The 13069-nt window shown below is 42.2% G+C and overlaps 1 protein-coding gene across 4 annotated transcripts; it reads left to right on the forward strand.

Annotated features, from left to right (window-relative positions):
* Nucleotides 1-10432, forward strand: LOC135921841 (uncharacterized). 4 transcript variants are annotated; one of them, XR_010570647.2, is made up of 10 exons: nucleotides 1-131; nucleotides 2375-2563; nucleotides 2923-3090; nucleotides 3430-3513; nucleotides 4303-4449; nucleotides 4633-4713; nucleotides 6514-6719; nucleotides 7940-8099; nucleotides 8846-8968; nucleotides 10129-10432. XR_010570647.2 is itself a non-coding variant. In XM_065456214.2 (9 exons), exons 1-9 carry the CDS (start codon nucleotides 107-109, stop codon nucleotides 10140-10142), a joined length of 1074 nt encoding a protein of 357 aa, XP_065312286.2. In that variant the 5' UTR covers nucleotides 1-106; the 3' UTR covers nucleotides 10143-10432. The 4 variants fall into 4 exon arrangements, 2 of the variants coding, with proteins under 2 accessions (XP_065312286.2, XP_065312287.2); XR_011508779.1 differs by lacking the exon at nucleotides 3430-3513; XM_065456214.2 differs by lacking the exon at nucleotides 8846-8968.
* The last annotated feature ends 2637 nt before the right edge of the window (nucleotides 10433-13069 follow it).

Genomic DNA, 13069 nt, shown 5'->3' on the forward strand with positions numbered 1-13069 from the left:
GCGTCAAGCAGAAGGCCAGTCAGCCGTCAGCGTTTCGCGTGTTTTCTGTATTTGCCGCAGGAGAGTTTGCAGCGACCTCCCTTGCGGTATTTTGTTCCTCGGAGGCATGCCCTCGGAATCGGAAAAAGGAGGTGAGTGCATTTTATTTGTTAGTGAAATAAAAACCTTAAGTGGAGTAGTTTGTTGCGGTATTCTAGAGACGACTACTTGTTCACGCTTAGCGCCAAGTACTGTACCCTTGTGCACCATGTCGGCGAGTGACCGATGGTTTCGCCGCTTGAGGAACCGAAGAGTAGATGAATTCTTTATGATCCTAAATCCATCGCAAACTGGAACTAATAGCGAGCAGAATAATGTGCACCCATCTGGCTCTGGAGAGAGCACTTGGCGCAATCAACTTGACGCTGCTAGTGGGAGCTCATTGTTCAGCGATGTTGCATCGGAATCCGACCAACGTGAGCGGCCCAGCATCGAGCACGACGCCGTGTTCTGCAGCAGTAGTTCGGATTCTGAGTGCCTACAGGAGCAAATGAAGCAAACGAATGTGCATCAAGAAGAGCAACCTGAGGTAGACCATGTCGCGCCGTTAAGCGACCAATTACGAGCATGGGCCATTCAGTACGGCTGTTCCCACAGCTCAGTTACTGCCCTTTTGAGAATCTTGCGTGGTCATGAATGTTTTTCTTGCCTTCCACGATCAGCAAGAACGCTGCTAGAAACGCCCAGAAAGTCATTAAACATAGTCAACATAGCTGGAGGGCGGTACTGCCACTTTGGTATCGTGCAACCTCTTCGTGAACTGCTAGATATAGCAAAGGATGTACCATTGGAGCTTGCTCTCAATTTTCACGTTGATGGGCTCCCTCTGGCAAAGAGCTCTAGAAAACAATTTTGGACAATACTTTGTCATGTAAAGAAAATCGAATCTCATGACCCTTTTGTTGTGGGTGTCTTCTTTGGAGAAAAAAAACCAGATGATGCAAATGAGTTTCTCCGTCAGTTTGTTGATGAAGTTAAGGAAATCATTAGCTCTGGCATCTGTTTTGGTGCACAGGTTATACCTATCAGAATAAATGCCATCATCTGCGATGCACCTGCACGAGCATTTATCCTGAGTGTAAGAAACCACACTGGGTACTACAGCTGTACAAAATGCACTGTGAAAGGCCTCTACAGTGAAGGGAGAGTGTGCTTTCCGGCAAAAAGTGGGAATCTGCGCACTAACACCACATTTCGAGGCCAATTTCAAGAGCGACACCATGTTGGCAATACAGTTCTTGAGGAGTTGCCACTTGACTTGGTCAAAGACGTGCCACTGGATTATATGCATCTTGTGTGTCTAGGAGTCATGCGAAAACTGCTTCTGTTGTGGTTTCGAGGTCCCAAGCAGATTAGACAAGGGGCTTCTGCACAAAATCGCATTTCAGCCAAGCAAACAGAGCTTTCTCTTTTTGTACCATCTGACTTCAATCGACGTCCAAGAGGTCTACATGACATAGATCGCTGGAAAGCAACAGAATTCAGGTTTTTTTGTTCTATAGTGGGCCACTGGTGTTGTTTTCTGTAGTGCCACAAGGGATGTATGAAAACTTTCTGTGTCTTCATGTAGCAATAACCATACTTGCATCACAAAGCGCAGTAGCTGCCGAGCTTGACTATGCTGAGGAGCTTTTGAAGTTATTTGTGAGAGGCTTTGCAGAAATATATGGGCAGCACCGTGTATCCCATAATGTACATGGGCTATGCCACCTTGCAGATGATGTAAGACATTTGGGGCCACTGGACTCATGGAGTGCATTTCCATTTGAGAGCCACATGGGCACCATCAAGAAGCTTCTGAGAAAGCCGCAGCACCCACTGGAGCAACTGTCAAACAGAATTGCTGAAACAAAGAAGCTTCAGTGCAGAAAAAAAATGACCGTAAGCAGTTCCCCTCTGCTCACAGTACAACATCAAGATGGGCCTCTTGTGCCTCTTTGCCAAGGGCCACAGTTCAAAAAAGTGACGTTTCCGGAAGGAATTGTCTTAGACACTAGTAGGAGGAATAACTGCTGCAAGCTCCTTGATGGAAGTGTAGTTGTGGTGGAGAACTTTGCCCATAATGCGCGAGGTATACCATACATAATTGGAAGGAAGTTCCTGAAGAAAGATGACGTATATTTGACACCCTGTCCCTCATCAGCACTGGGAATATTGATTGTGTCCAAGCCTTCCTTGCTGCGGTGTTGGCCTCTGACATGGGTCTCGGAAAAATGCATGCGAGTTCCATTCAAAAAGAAGCTGGTTGTATTTCCTCTTGTGCATCTGAAGATGTAAATGATGAAGAAACTCCTGTATGTAGAATTGTACAATACATATGTTGTTTTTCTTTAAGGTGATCAATATGCAGGCGTCAAGTTTCCAGAGGAAGGCAACTCTGTGGCTCTTGTACATACCAAGTGGCTGCATGGCGATGTCTGCTTGTGGCCACAGGATTCCAAGAATGTTTCGTATTTAGCCAAATGTGGAGCCTCTCCATCCTCCAACTGGCAAGTCGTGCCATGTGTGCCCATAGACACATTCAGTAAGTTTTATATTTCTCTTCTAATTCTTTTGTAGCATGTCTCATAACATAATAATCATGTTCATTTTGGCAATGTACTTGAAATTGCAATGTGTGCACACATCTCTGAACTAAAAAGTAACTTTAGAAAGATCTTCTTTGGTGGCACAACTGTAGGTTTTACATGCTTACTAGGTGACAATCACTTTTTCATTCAGAAATGAAAGCTCATATACGCACTAGCGCAACAATTTGTTTAAGGTTGCATGGTAACTCTAGATCTCGTAACATTATTAGAAAACTTATCTAAAATTACATTCAGTTGAAGAATTGGGGCAATGCTTGAATTTATGCTCATTATTATTTTTCACTTTCCGTAGGAACATATGATGCAGCGCGACAAAAACTCAAGCAAGCTGAAGATGGGTCAGACTTGGGGAGCGAAGTGGACCTGGGACGGGGCAAAAGAAAAAAGCAACGAAGAGCCCTTAGCTCAAGTCCGGAAAGTGTGCAGCGACTACCACTTCCACCGCCATCTATGATGAAAAGTATGTTTACTATTTGTTTTTCACACTAGCAAGCTTTGTTCACCCTATTCCTCGTATTAATTTTTCTATGCCACATAATTTTTCCCACTAATATGCTAAGTAGGCCTGCACCTTCAAAGAAAACACATGTGGGTTTCTCTGGCAGGTGGGCAGTGACCTGCCATTTTGCAAATTCACCTCTACATTGTAAATTTTTATACAGCTATGTAAAATGAAGCTCTCTGCTTTCACTAGAAACTGGCGACATCTGAGCTTTGAAATCACATTGCATGTGGTTGGTACACTAAGGAATTGTAGCTTGTTTCTCGAATCCTTTCAATGTCGTTTTTTCAATTTTAGAAGCACAGAAGAGGGATGGGAGACGTATTCACAAGCAGTCATCACATGCATCAACATCTAGGGCTAATGATCCCAATGTTTGCAGTAAGTCTGTGCCTTTTGATAATATAAGGAATGCATGTTAAGAATGCTGTCATTGCAAAAAATTGAATATTGAGAAGGAACTGCTCCAAGATGATGTCTGGCAATGGCACAATAATCTTTACAAATCTACTGGTAGCATAGCATGTTATAGAAAAACAGTCAGCATAGGATGGAGCATATAAATAATTGACAGGGCATGTTTCCACTATGGCTTGTACCTGAAGCTGTTGTTGCAAAAGTGGAACATAAAGCAGTTTCTAATGGCATTTTAACGGCCGTGCATTTTGATCTACAAAGTAAAATTGAGACAAGATTGACTGAGGATTGTCAACCAGTGTCTTATTTCTGGACACTGGCTTTTTTTTGGTTTACAAGAGCCCTTTGCTTTGGCACTTCCAGTTTCTTTAGAACACTAAAACCTATCAGTCAGTGTTAGAGACAACCCGTCATGGTAGCTCAGTGGCTGTAGCATTGTGCTGCTCAGCACGAGGTCACAGGTTTCACCCTGGCTTCGGTGGCTTTCTGGTGCATCATAAGAGCACCATGTTGTCAACATTAACTTGGAATCCCTCGCTACGATGTGCTCCAAAACCACGTCACAGATGTGGCATGCAAAACCCCAGTTACATTTTTTTTAGTCTTAGACACAAGCTCTTGTACTTTGTGTACTTTCTTGATGATGGTCGAATGAGTTATCTTTACTGATTTTCCTTATGATTTGCTTGCTACATTATTTGACGCTTGTCAGTCATTCACATGAGTCGGTTTGTTTCCTCTCCTTTTTTTTAGGTGATCAAGGCGCAGTGCAATGTGCACAAATGTGTGCTAGCGAGACTTCAGAATCTGAGGGTGAGGCTGAGTCTGGAGGTGAACAAGATGCAATGCAAGAATCATCAGGCATTAAAAGATCGTTCACAGCTCACTCTTTGATGAAAAGTATGTAATCTAGCATTGTCTGTTTTCTTTCTTACAGAACCTCTTGAAGTTGTAGCCAAAATGTGTAAAGCATTGTCTTGTAACACAACTGACTTCCTTTCACAAGCACTACTCAGCAGTAACACACCTTAAAGGCCTGCTGGTGAACATGATTATGTATTTTTCTTTTTTTGTCGTTCGAAGGAGCAAGCCAAATGGGAAATACACAGTGGAACAATGAGAAGTGGCATTCAAGTCAGTCTGTTGCACCTATTTCAGATGATGGTAAGCATTTAAGAATTCATATTAAGCCAGAGGTTTCATGTGTTAGAGGATTGAGTAATCTTTCAAGTTGTCTAGAGTCATGCATTCAGAGTGAACGGAGCAAATTGTAAGCAAGACAGTGATGCACACCATGGTCTAGATGCTCTAGGAAGGCCCTGCACAACCTTTAAGGAAACTTGCGCTACATCAATAGATTATTTTTCTAGATGTTCATCATTGCTTTCCATGTGTAAATATATGAATTTGTTGCTTAGAAATTTTGTCCACTTTAGATGAACTATTAGGTTCAATAAACAGAACTGTGATATCATTTTTTATTTCTGAGTTACGAAAAACATCATAGTTTCATTTCTGAGAATTTGCGTTTTTTGCCAATTTTTATTTAACAAATTGACGACAAATAAAAATTCGCAACAGTCACTAGATCCTTTTTCTTTTCGATGTAACAAACCTCATCAAATTTGGTGCAGTGGTTTCCGAGAAAATCGATTTCTCCTTTCCCAGGTATTTAGATAGGAGCCTTCGAGCTAAGCTTCCTCTTAAGGGAGCCAGTTGCTCTTTGGGGCTCGAATTAAAGTTACTATGGCCTAGAGCACCATTTGTGTACTCCGTTAACTTGTTGACTGCTGCTTATTGACTAGTGTATGAACGTCAGCATATTTTGTTTGATGCGATAAAGTCGCAATGTAGACCTTTTGGTTTACATTGGGCAGAGGAGCTGTGCAATAACCAGAAATGTTTTGGACTGCATTGTGTGCAGTAATGGTAGTGTTGCACGGCACACTTTCCATCATTACCGAATTTCTGGGTTGTGATTGGCTCTTGTGATTGGCTCCTTCCTGCAATATTGCGGGAGGGAGTCAATTGTGGTTGAGAATTTCTATCAGGATCGGGCTCAAGTCATAATAAAAAGTGGCCGTGTGACACCGATGTAACATCAGAGCCTTTCCTCATTTTTCATGAAGTTAACACGAAACATGATTGGCACTGCCACTTTAACAATACAGTACCACCTCTTTTTACACATGCTGCCATTATAATTCCTGATTGAAATATTTGCTGCATTTCAGTAAGGAAAATGGTTTGGCAAATTTAATCGGATTTCCCTATGAAAAAAACTTGCCTGTGCTACCTTTTGACACTGTTTTTCGCATAGCTTATAGATGTAGTGCCACCACTGTGCGGGTTTTGACTAAAAGTGGACAGAATGCTTGGCAGAGCAATGTTTTTGGGTTCCCAGAGCCCAATTAATGAACTCAATATAGCAAAGGGGCACTAAGAAGCTTATTAAATTCTATTTCTTTATTGACGCTCTTTTAATAGCAAAACAATCATTCTTGTGGGCTTGGCAAGAATGAAGGATGGGTGACTACTGTGCTGAAGTTCCACACCAGTCAACTGATTTTGACAGTTGGCTACGAGCTAGTTATTTGTTTATCAATGAAGGACTGCATCACACTAAACAAACCAAACGAAACCTGACAACTGCATGAATATTAACTGATCAGCCAGAGTACCCGCCGTGGTTGCTCAGTGGCTATGGTGTTAGGCTGCTGAGCACGAGGTCGCGGGATCGAATCCCGGCCACGGCGGCCGCATTTCGATGGGGGCGAAATGCGAAAACACCCGTGTACTTAGATTTAGGTGCACGTTAAAGAACCCCAGGTGGTCGAAATTTCCGGAGTCCCCCACTACGGCGTGCCTCATAATCAGAAAGTGGTTTTGGCACGTAAAACCCCATATATTATTATTATTATTATCAGCCAGAGTGTCCTCACGCATTTTCTTCGTGAATTTCAGGCATTAAGCAGGTCATCAGGCTTCTACAAACGGTAATCTTGAGAGTCGAGCACCTGGGAAGCCAACTAGACGTAATAAAAGCAAAGCTTTGTGACCAACAACTGCAGCCTGAAGCAGATTTGTTAGAAAAACCATTTTGTGACATCACGGAGTTCGAACTGTTTGATCAAGGCCTCTCAGAAAGTGATGCAATGAAGTCAAAGTTGGTAAGTGTTTTTAGTGGAGTATTGTTATACACGAATTTGATAAGCGTGAGGTTGACTGACATATCTCACGGTAAACTTTTTCCAGGTTTCTATGTATGAAATAAGCAAGTATCCTTGCTTGTATATGTAGAAGGTTTTATGTGCGCTGCAGTTCTTAATTCCAGGTAGAAAAACTTTTTTTTTCTTCATGTACCTAAAGGTCCTTTTACAGGCATTACGTAGGGGGTTACATATTACATAACATCACGGGGAATAAATAATGAAAATATACAAGCGTGAAATGTACCTGGCTTTTTGCACTTAAAAAACGAAATGTAATGTATAATAGCCATATCTTAAGGGACTAATTTTGTGAACAGTGTACTTGTATATTCCTCAGATCCAACATAACACAGTACCTTTCGAAGTCAGTATTTATGTCAACTGGTCTTTTGCAAACCTGAAAATGGCTGTTTCCTTGAACAGATGGTGTGAGCAATTACTCATATCAGCAACTCGTGTGCGTGGACAATGAGCCCATTTCTACAGTTCTCTAGTGGCATTACCACTACAAAGCTTCTACATGCCACTGTGTATTTGCATGACTACATATCTAGTGGCATTTGAAATGTACTGCACATTCATAATTTTTGTCATTGATGGTACAGCAGTACATAATGTACAAAGTTTCAATCTTCTGAAAAGCAGGTTGCTACAAAAGGATTACACGCTTGACATATGCTGCCACCTGCACTCGGTTTTCCATTACACCAAATATATTAGCCTATTACTTCCGGTTTATTTACGAGAAGGATGAAAGTTGTCCATGGGTGTGGACAGTCAGACTGAAGAGGGTATAGCAGTGATGTTAAAGGTTTTTGCAGTGCCATTGTGCTTAAGTGCATAAATGAAATAAAACAAGACCACTACTTTGCCTGTCATTTGGAATTGCATTGAACTTTTTTGTGAGATACTAAGCGCTGACCTCTGAGGTATAAAACACCGATGAAAACAGTGCCATGCTAGAAACTTGTAGCATGTTTGGTATAAGATGTAAATCTTGTTTAGGATTCTTTATGCTTTAAAATCTGCAATCATGTTTTATTGAACCTTGCACTGCAGCCTGAAACTCGCTTTCACTCAGTGGGTGGCTTGAAAATTCACCTGCTATAAAAAATTGCTTAGTGTTCTTTGAAATGTTGGTATTCCTGTAATGGTATATAAAACCTTGTAAATTCCAGGTACGGGAACTCGCTGCCTTAGGAGGAAGAAATGTTAGTTTGTCTACACGTCGCATTCTTGAAGCCCTGATGACCCAGGAAGTGGCTGTTCAATATAGTTGGCTCGGACAAAAAGGAAAGAAGAAGTTCTTGTCGTTGACAACCTGCGACTTGATATATAGTAAGTACACTTCAGTATCCTGCTTCTGCTTTTGGCAAGTTTCTTCTCCTTCACCCTGCAGGGAAATGGACTTCTAGCGTTAAACTACACACATAATGTAGCTATCAGCAGGTTGCTGTGGTGCACCAGGATAGTTTTCTAAGGCCCTTCAACGCCTTACACCTTTAAGGAGTACTTCTGCTATTGACTTATAATCATTTTTTAATTTTGTCTCGACAAGAACTGCGTGTGCACATTGCCTGAATACCAAATAAGCTCACATGAAAGAGAGCATGTGTACGATTGAGCCACTTTCTGTGAAGAACCACATAGGTGCATTATGCGTAATATAAATTGAACAAGTGCTACCTGTTGGCTGATAATATAATCAGGAGGGCTACACTGGGTGCACACAACACCTTCAAAGGCCATGTGTGGTTTCTAGCCACATGTCTGAAACATGCAAGTTGTGAAGTTTGAATCTTTCTCCACTATTAAGCAGACACTATTTGCTCTTGCTATATAAAATATTTCATCACTGGCTTGCTCATAAACCTTTGCCTCCCATCATGGCCAGATAAGTAACATAACTGAATTAAATGTATATTCTGGAATATTTTTTATTGACAGCTAATATACAGCATTAAATTGTGTAAACTAAACTGCAAGCCACTCATCTTTTGTTACCCTTTCTGTTACGACCCTGCTCTCTTTTATGCCATGACTGACTGTCAAGATAACTACAGAGCATCTCCTTATTGTTGCAGAAAGTGTTAAGTGCACATTTTAAACTGTAAAAAGAAGTGAAGTTGAGGACGTTGTAAAAACGTGGCTCAGACACGCTGGGGAGAAGCTTAGAAAGAATAACAAACAGTCTGAAAAAGTCACAGGTGAGTATTTCTTCTGATAGGTTCTCGTAATTATTAAATTTAGGTCCTCATCTAATAACATTTAACTATTAAATATAATTCAAAGGTTTTCCTGCAGCTGATCTGATAAGTGCTTAAAAATACAATCTGAAACATGATTATGTTGGGCAGTTTAACATTATTTAGTGGGATAAGCGTCCAGGCTACAGGTTTTTTTATGCTGGTACTCTTCTGTTTGCATGAAGTGTCCACTTGCCGTATTTATTCGAGGAGAAGGCGGGGCATTTTTTCTGAAATCCTCAGTCTAGAAGTTACCCCTTACCTTATATGCGACGCTGATAGATTAAGTGACTTATTCAATATGGCTGTAGTGGTGCCAAATCTCTGGTGATCCTAATTTTAGACATCAGTGAGAGGTGTAGCAACTAATAAGCTTTGGCGGGTGAGCCAGTATGGTATTCTGTGCATACATTCCATACTTAGTATTTGAAAATAAAATTTAATAATGAAGATGAAGTGTGGGTTTACGTGAATTTCTCCTTCAAATGTGGCTTCTGTGGCAGCACGCACCACACTGCTAGGATACCACACCATAAGGCAACATCCGCATATAATCCCAACTGGTCATTCAGTTTATTCTGCTAACTTTCACCGCCGACACCTCAGGAGTAAGATGAGGCGCTGTGCTTTTTGGTATTTCTAGCGAATGCCGATGGGTCTCAATAATTCGTCGGCTACTGTATGTCACCTTATATTATTGTTCATACTAGTTTTTTTTTCTTGGGTGCCCCAACTGCACCCTCACCTTATAATCGAATAAGTATGGTAGATGCTTAGAACTACAGAAAGTTGAACTAGTTAGTTTGGTAGGGGTTCGTTGTGACAGAAGGTAAGGCATGGACATGAACACACAAGAAGAGAACCAGAAAACTCAAACGGCACTTGTGTTGTCTGGTTCTCTTGTGTTTTGTATCTCCACGCCTTACCTTCTCTCACGAAGGTATATGCCTTTACTTCCTCCTCATTGAGAGTTAATTTCTGAAATCTCCCTTTTAATTGAAGAGTACACCTTGAATTGCCAAGTTAAGTTACTGGCATGTCTTTTCACTTGCTTCCCTTGTTTCTCTTGTAAAAGTAAGTCAGAGACGCTGAATCTGTGATTCATTGTGTGTCTTTTCTAGAGCTGCTGGAGTGACAACGCAGGCCTCACTGAAGTGCAGCATGTTTCAACCACAGCATGGAGGACTTTTTTCCCACATTTTGCTGTTTTAACGATAATTTCGTCATTATAATACTCATTTTTACTTTTCCGTTCTTTAATATTTAAAGATTGTATTTTAATTCCTCATTTTCTAGTCATTTTTAGTCAGTTACAGTTTATTACTCATTTTTGCATTGCTGTAGCAGGAAGACAATTTTTTCGCGCATTAAGAGTGATGCCTTATGTATTCATGTTTTTTATAATAAATTTTATATTTAAGCTTTTGCGAGCCTTTCTTTTTGCAAAAAGAAGTATGTTACGCATTGCGTTGTGATGTGTACATGAGATATTTAAAGAGTAGGTCAGCAGTGATATTTACACGAATGATTCCATGGTAGAACACCACCATATAATCACATTCATGGATTCTTTAGAAGTGGACGTGAGCACGTCTTGGAAACATGCCTTAGTGGTCCGGAGATGGTCCTGGCAGAATGTCAAAAGAATGTTCACAGTATGCGATTTGGGGAAAGAAATGGATTTGGGTCGGCAGTGATATTTACACATGTAATTCCATTTTACAGCACCAGTGTGTAATCACATTCACGGCTTATTTAAATGTGCATAGGCACATCCTGGAAAGGTACTGGAATGGTCCAGAGATGATCCTGGCATTATGTCCAAAGAATGTTCACAGTATGTTCTTTGGACGGACAAATGGATCCAAGTAGGATCAGTTGAGGACATTTTAGGATGGCCTGAGGATGTTCAAATATCCGCGATTCCACATCCTGCGGACAACCTCAGGATGTCTTTGCGTTGTCTGGGAAATGTGCAATCTAGCCCCGTTTGAGTTAACTCCTTCTCTTACTTGGACCATATAGAACTGCACAGTTTAAACGCGACAGAAACTGTTCATCTGGCTGAAAATCTTTGCAGCAATCCCCACTCTCTGCCAGACCAAAGTTAATATTACAGTGTCTCATTCGACATGGTGTTTCCCGGATCACTCTTTATCAACGAAACCTAGCTCAACAACACGCTTTTGAAAGCTGCACGTTCAAAAGAGGCAGCGATATTAAGGACAAAGCAAGCTCCGACAGCAAGGGGAACATTGGATTTCCAGCACTGCTTTTCACACTCCTGCTGCTAGCCCACAACTCCGTGATACTACGTTATGTTGGAGCAGAATACTTCGTTTTGGTCTTGAAAGTCGAGACTACTGCGCTTCGCTGAGCATGTACTACAGTGCGCGTCACCATTGTGTGGAGCGCGCCAACGGCAGCCGTCGGGGCACTCCGCAGTCAGCCAGCGATGTCTAGCGGTAGTGGCTGGGCCTGAGATTAGATGCGTCGGCCGCTGCCTGCCCAGACATTTATTATCTCGAGCCCAACAGCTGCTTTATGCACACTGTACATAAATACTGGAACCGTCGCGTCTCTCGTTTAAAGCGACTTGCGGATTTTTTCCTAAAGTTACTGGGTAAATAAATAACGCGGTGATTTGCGGGAAAACCAAGCGATAGGCTTTGAGGAACCTTTGATAGACATTGAATGAACATGGGTGAAAATGACGTGCCACCACATGCGTATGTACACTTAAGCTGCTGTGTAAGTCCACATAATAAATAGTCTGCTGTATAGCAGCCAGCAAGGAACACGTACTCGACAGCTGTCGGCCCCACTGTTTGTCTTACTCAATCATGCGTGAACCGGCAGCAGATGGCACTGAACCCAAAACAAAAAGAAGAGAGCTTAGCGCTGGAATGACATATTAACATGGCCGTCATGACTTAACACCATATCCTCGCAGCGCCGACATTGCTTAAAGACACAGCCTTCCAAATCGTCTACTTATCTTTGTAGCAGCAAGGAGCTTTGGGCTTTCATAAACTGGCGTTTCCGAGTTTTGTCAGTGCTGACATGGTCCTCGGGACTCGGAAGTCCTCAAGCAAAAATAGCCCAAACACAGCCATGTAGTCAACTCGGAATTTTCGACGCCAGCCCGCATAAAGAGTAGCCTAATTTGGCTATTAATAGCCCAATCTGGCCACCCTGGCCATAGTTTCATATAGGAAACTGTGTAGTTTCGAAATGTATGGCAGTGTTCCCCTTGGAGTGTGAAACACTCCAAGGGGAATAGGCCGATGTTCGACAATTGACGAAACGTTGGGAAATTAAGAGTGCGATTTTCGTCGGCGGCGGTTTCATAGGCGGTTTATTCTGTTCGTTAAACCGAATATTGGCGGCGAGGAGTTACGGAGTCGCCCTCTATCGGAAGCGCCTCGCTGGCGTAGTATGAGGGATCACGTGGCGCGCTCCTCATAGGTTTTGCTGTCAGCGCTCACTGAAAACACCACGCGCGAGCTCTCCCGGACATTTCTGCAAGTACTTTCGAAACAAGAGAAGCTTCTTACTGTCTAAATAATAATCTTGGGCAAACTGAAAGCACACAATTGTTTACAGCCGCTATCTCTTTACCGAATACGTACAGTGAACGCCACTGCGCGCGGTCGCCGCGATGGAGTCTCCCGAACCGGCTTCTTGCGTGAAAGGTAGGTAAACGCTGAGAGCAAACCATGTGAAATATGTTCTTATAGTGTTTGTATAACTAAATGGAGCGTAACAGAACGAAGCCTCAATGCAGCGATCGCGCAGATTCGCAGCGACCGACTGCGCGTCTGCATGCTTGTCCGCGCACTGTTTCGCTTTCCCCGCGCGCGCGTTTTCGCACCGTGCAATGAGCTTTAGGCCGCAGAATATGAGCATTTGACAGTATACAAGCAACCATTGTTGCGTGGGCGCTATCAGAGCTGTTCAAAAATAATTTCATTGTAGAGACTTCGACGCCTACGGGGACTGTGATGTGCCGTCGCGACGATTCAATCTTTTTTTTTTTCTGAATTCTTTGACCTTTCGATA

This window comes from Dermacentor albipictus, chromosome 9 (genome assembly GCF_038994185.2).
Source record: "Dermacentor albipictus isolate Rhodes 1998 colony chromosome 9, USDA_Dalb.pri_finalv2, whole genome shotgun sequence".
NCBI classification, from domain to species: domain Eukaryota; kingdom Metazoa; phylum Arthropoda; class Arachnida; order Ixodida; family Ixodidae; genus Dermacentor; species Dermacentor albipictus.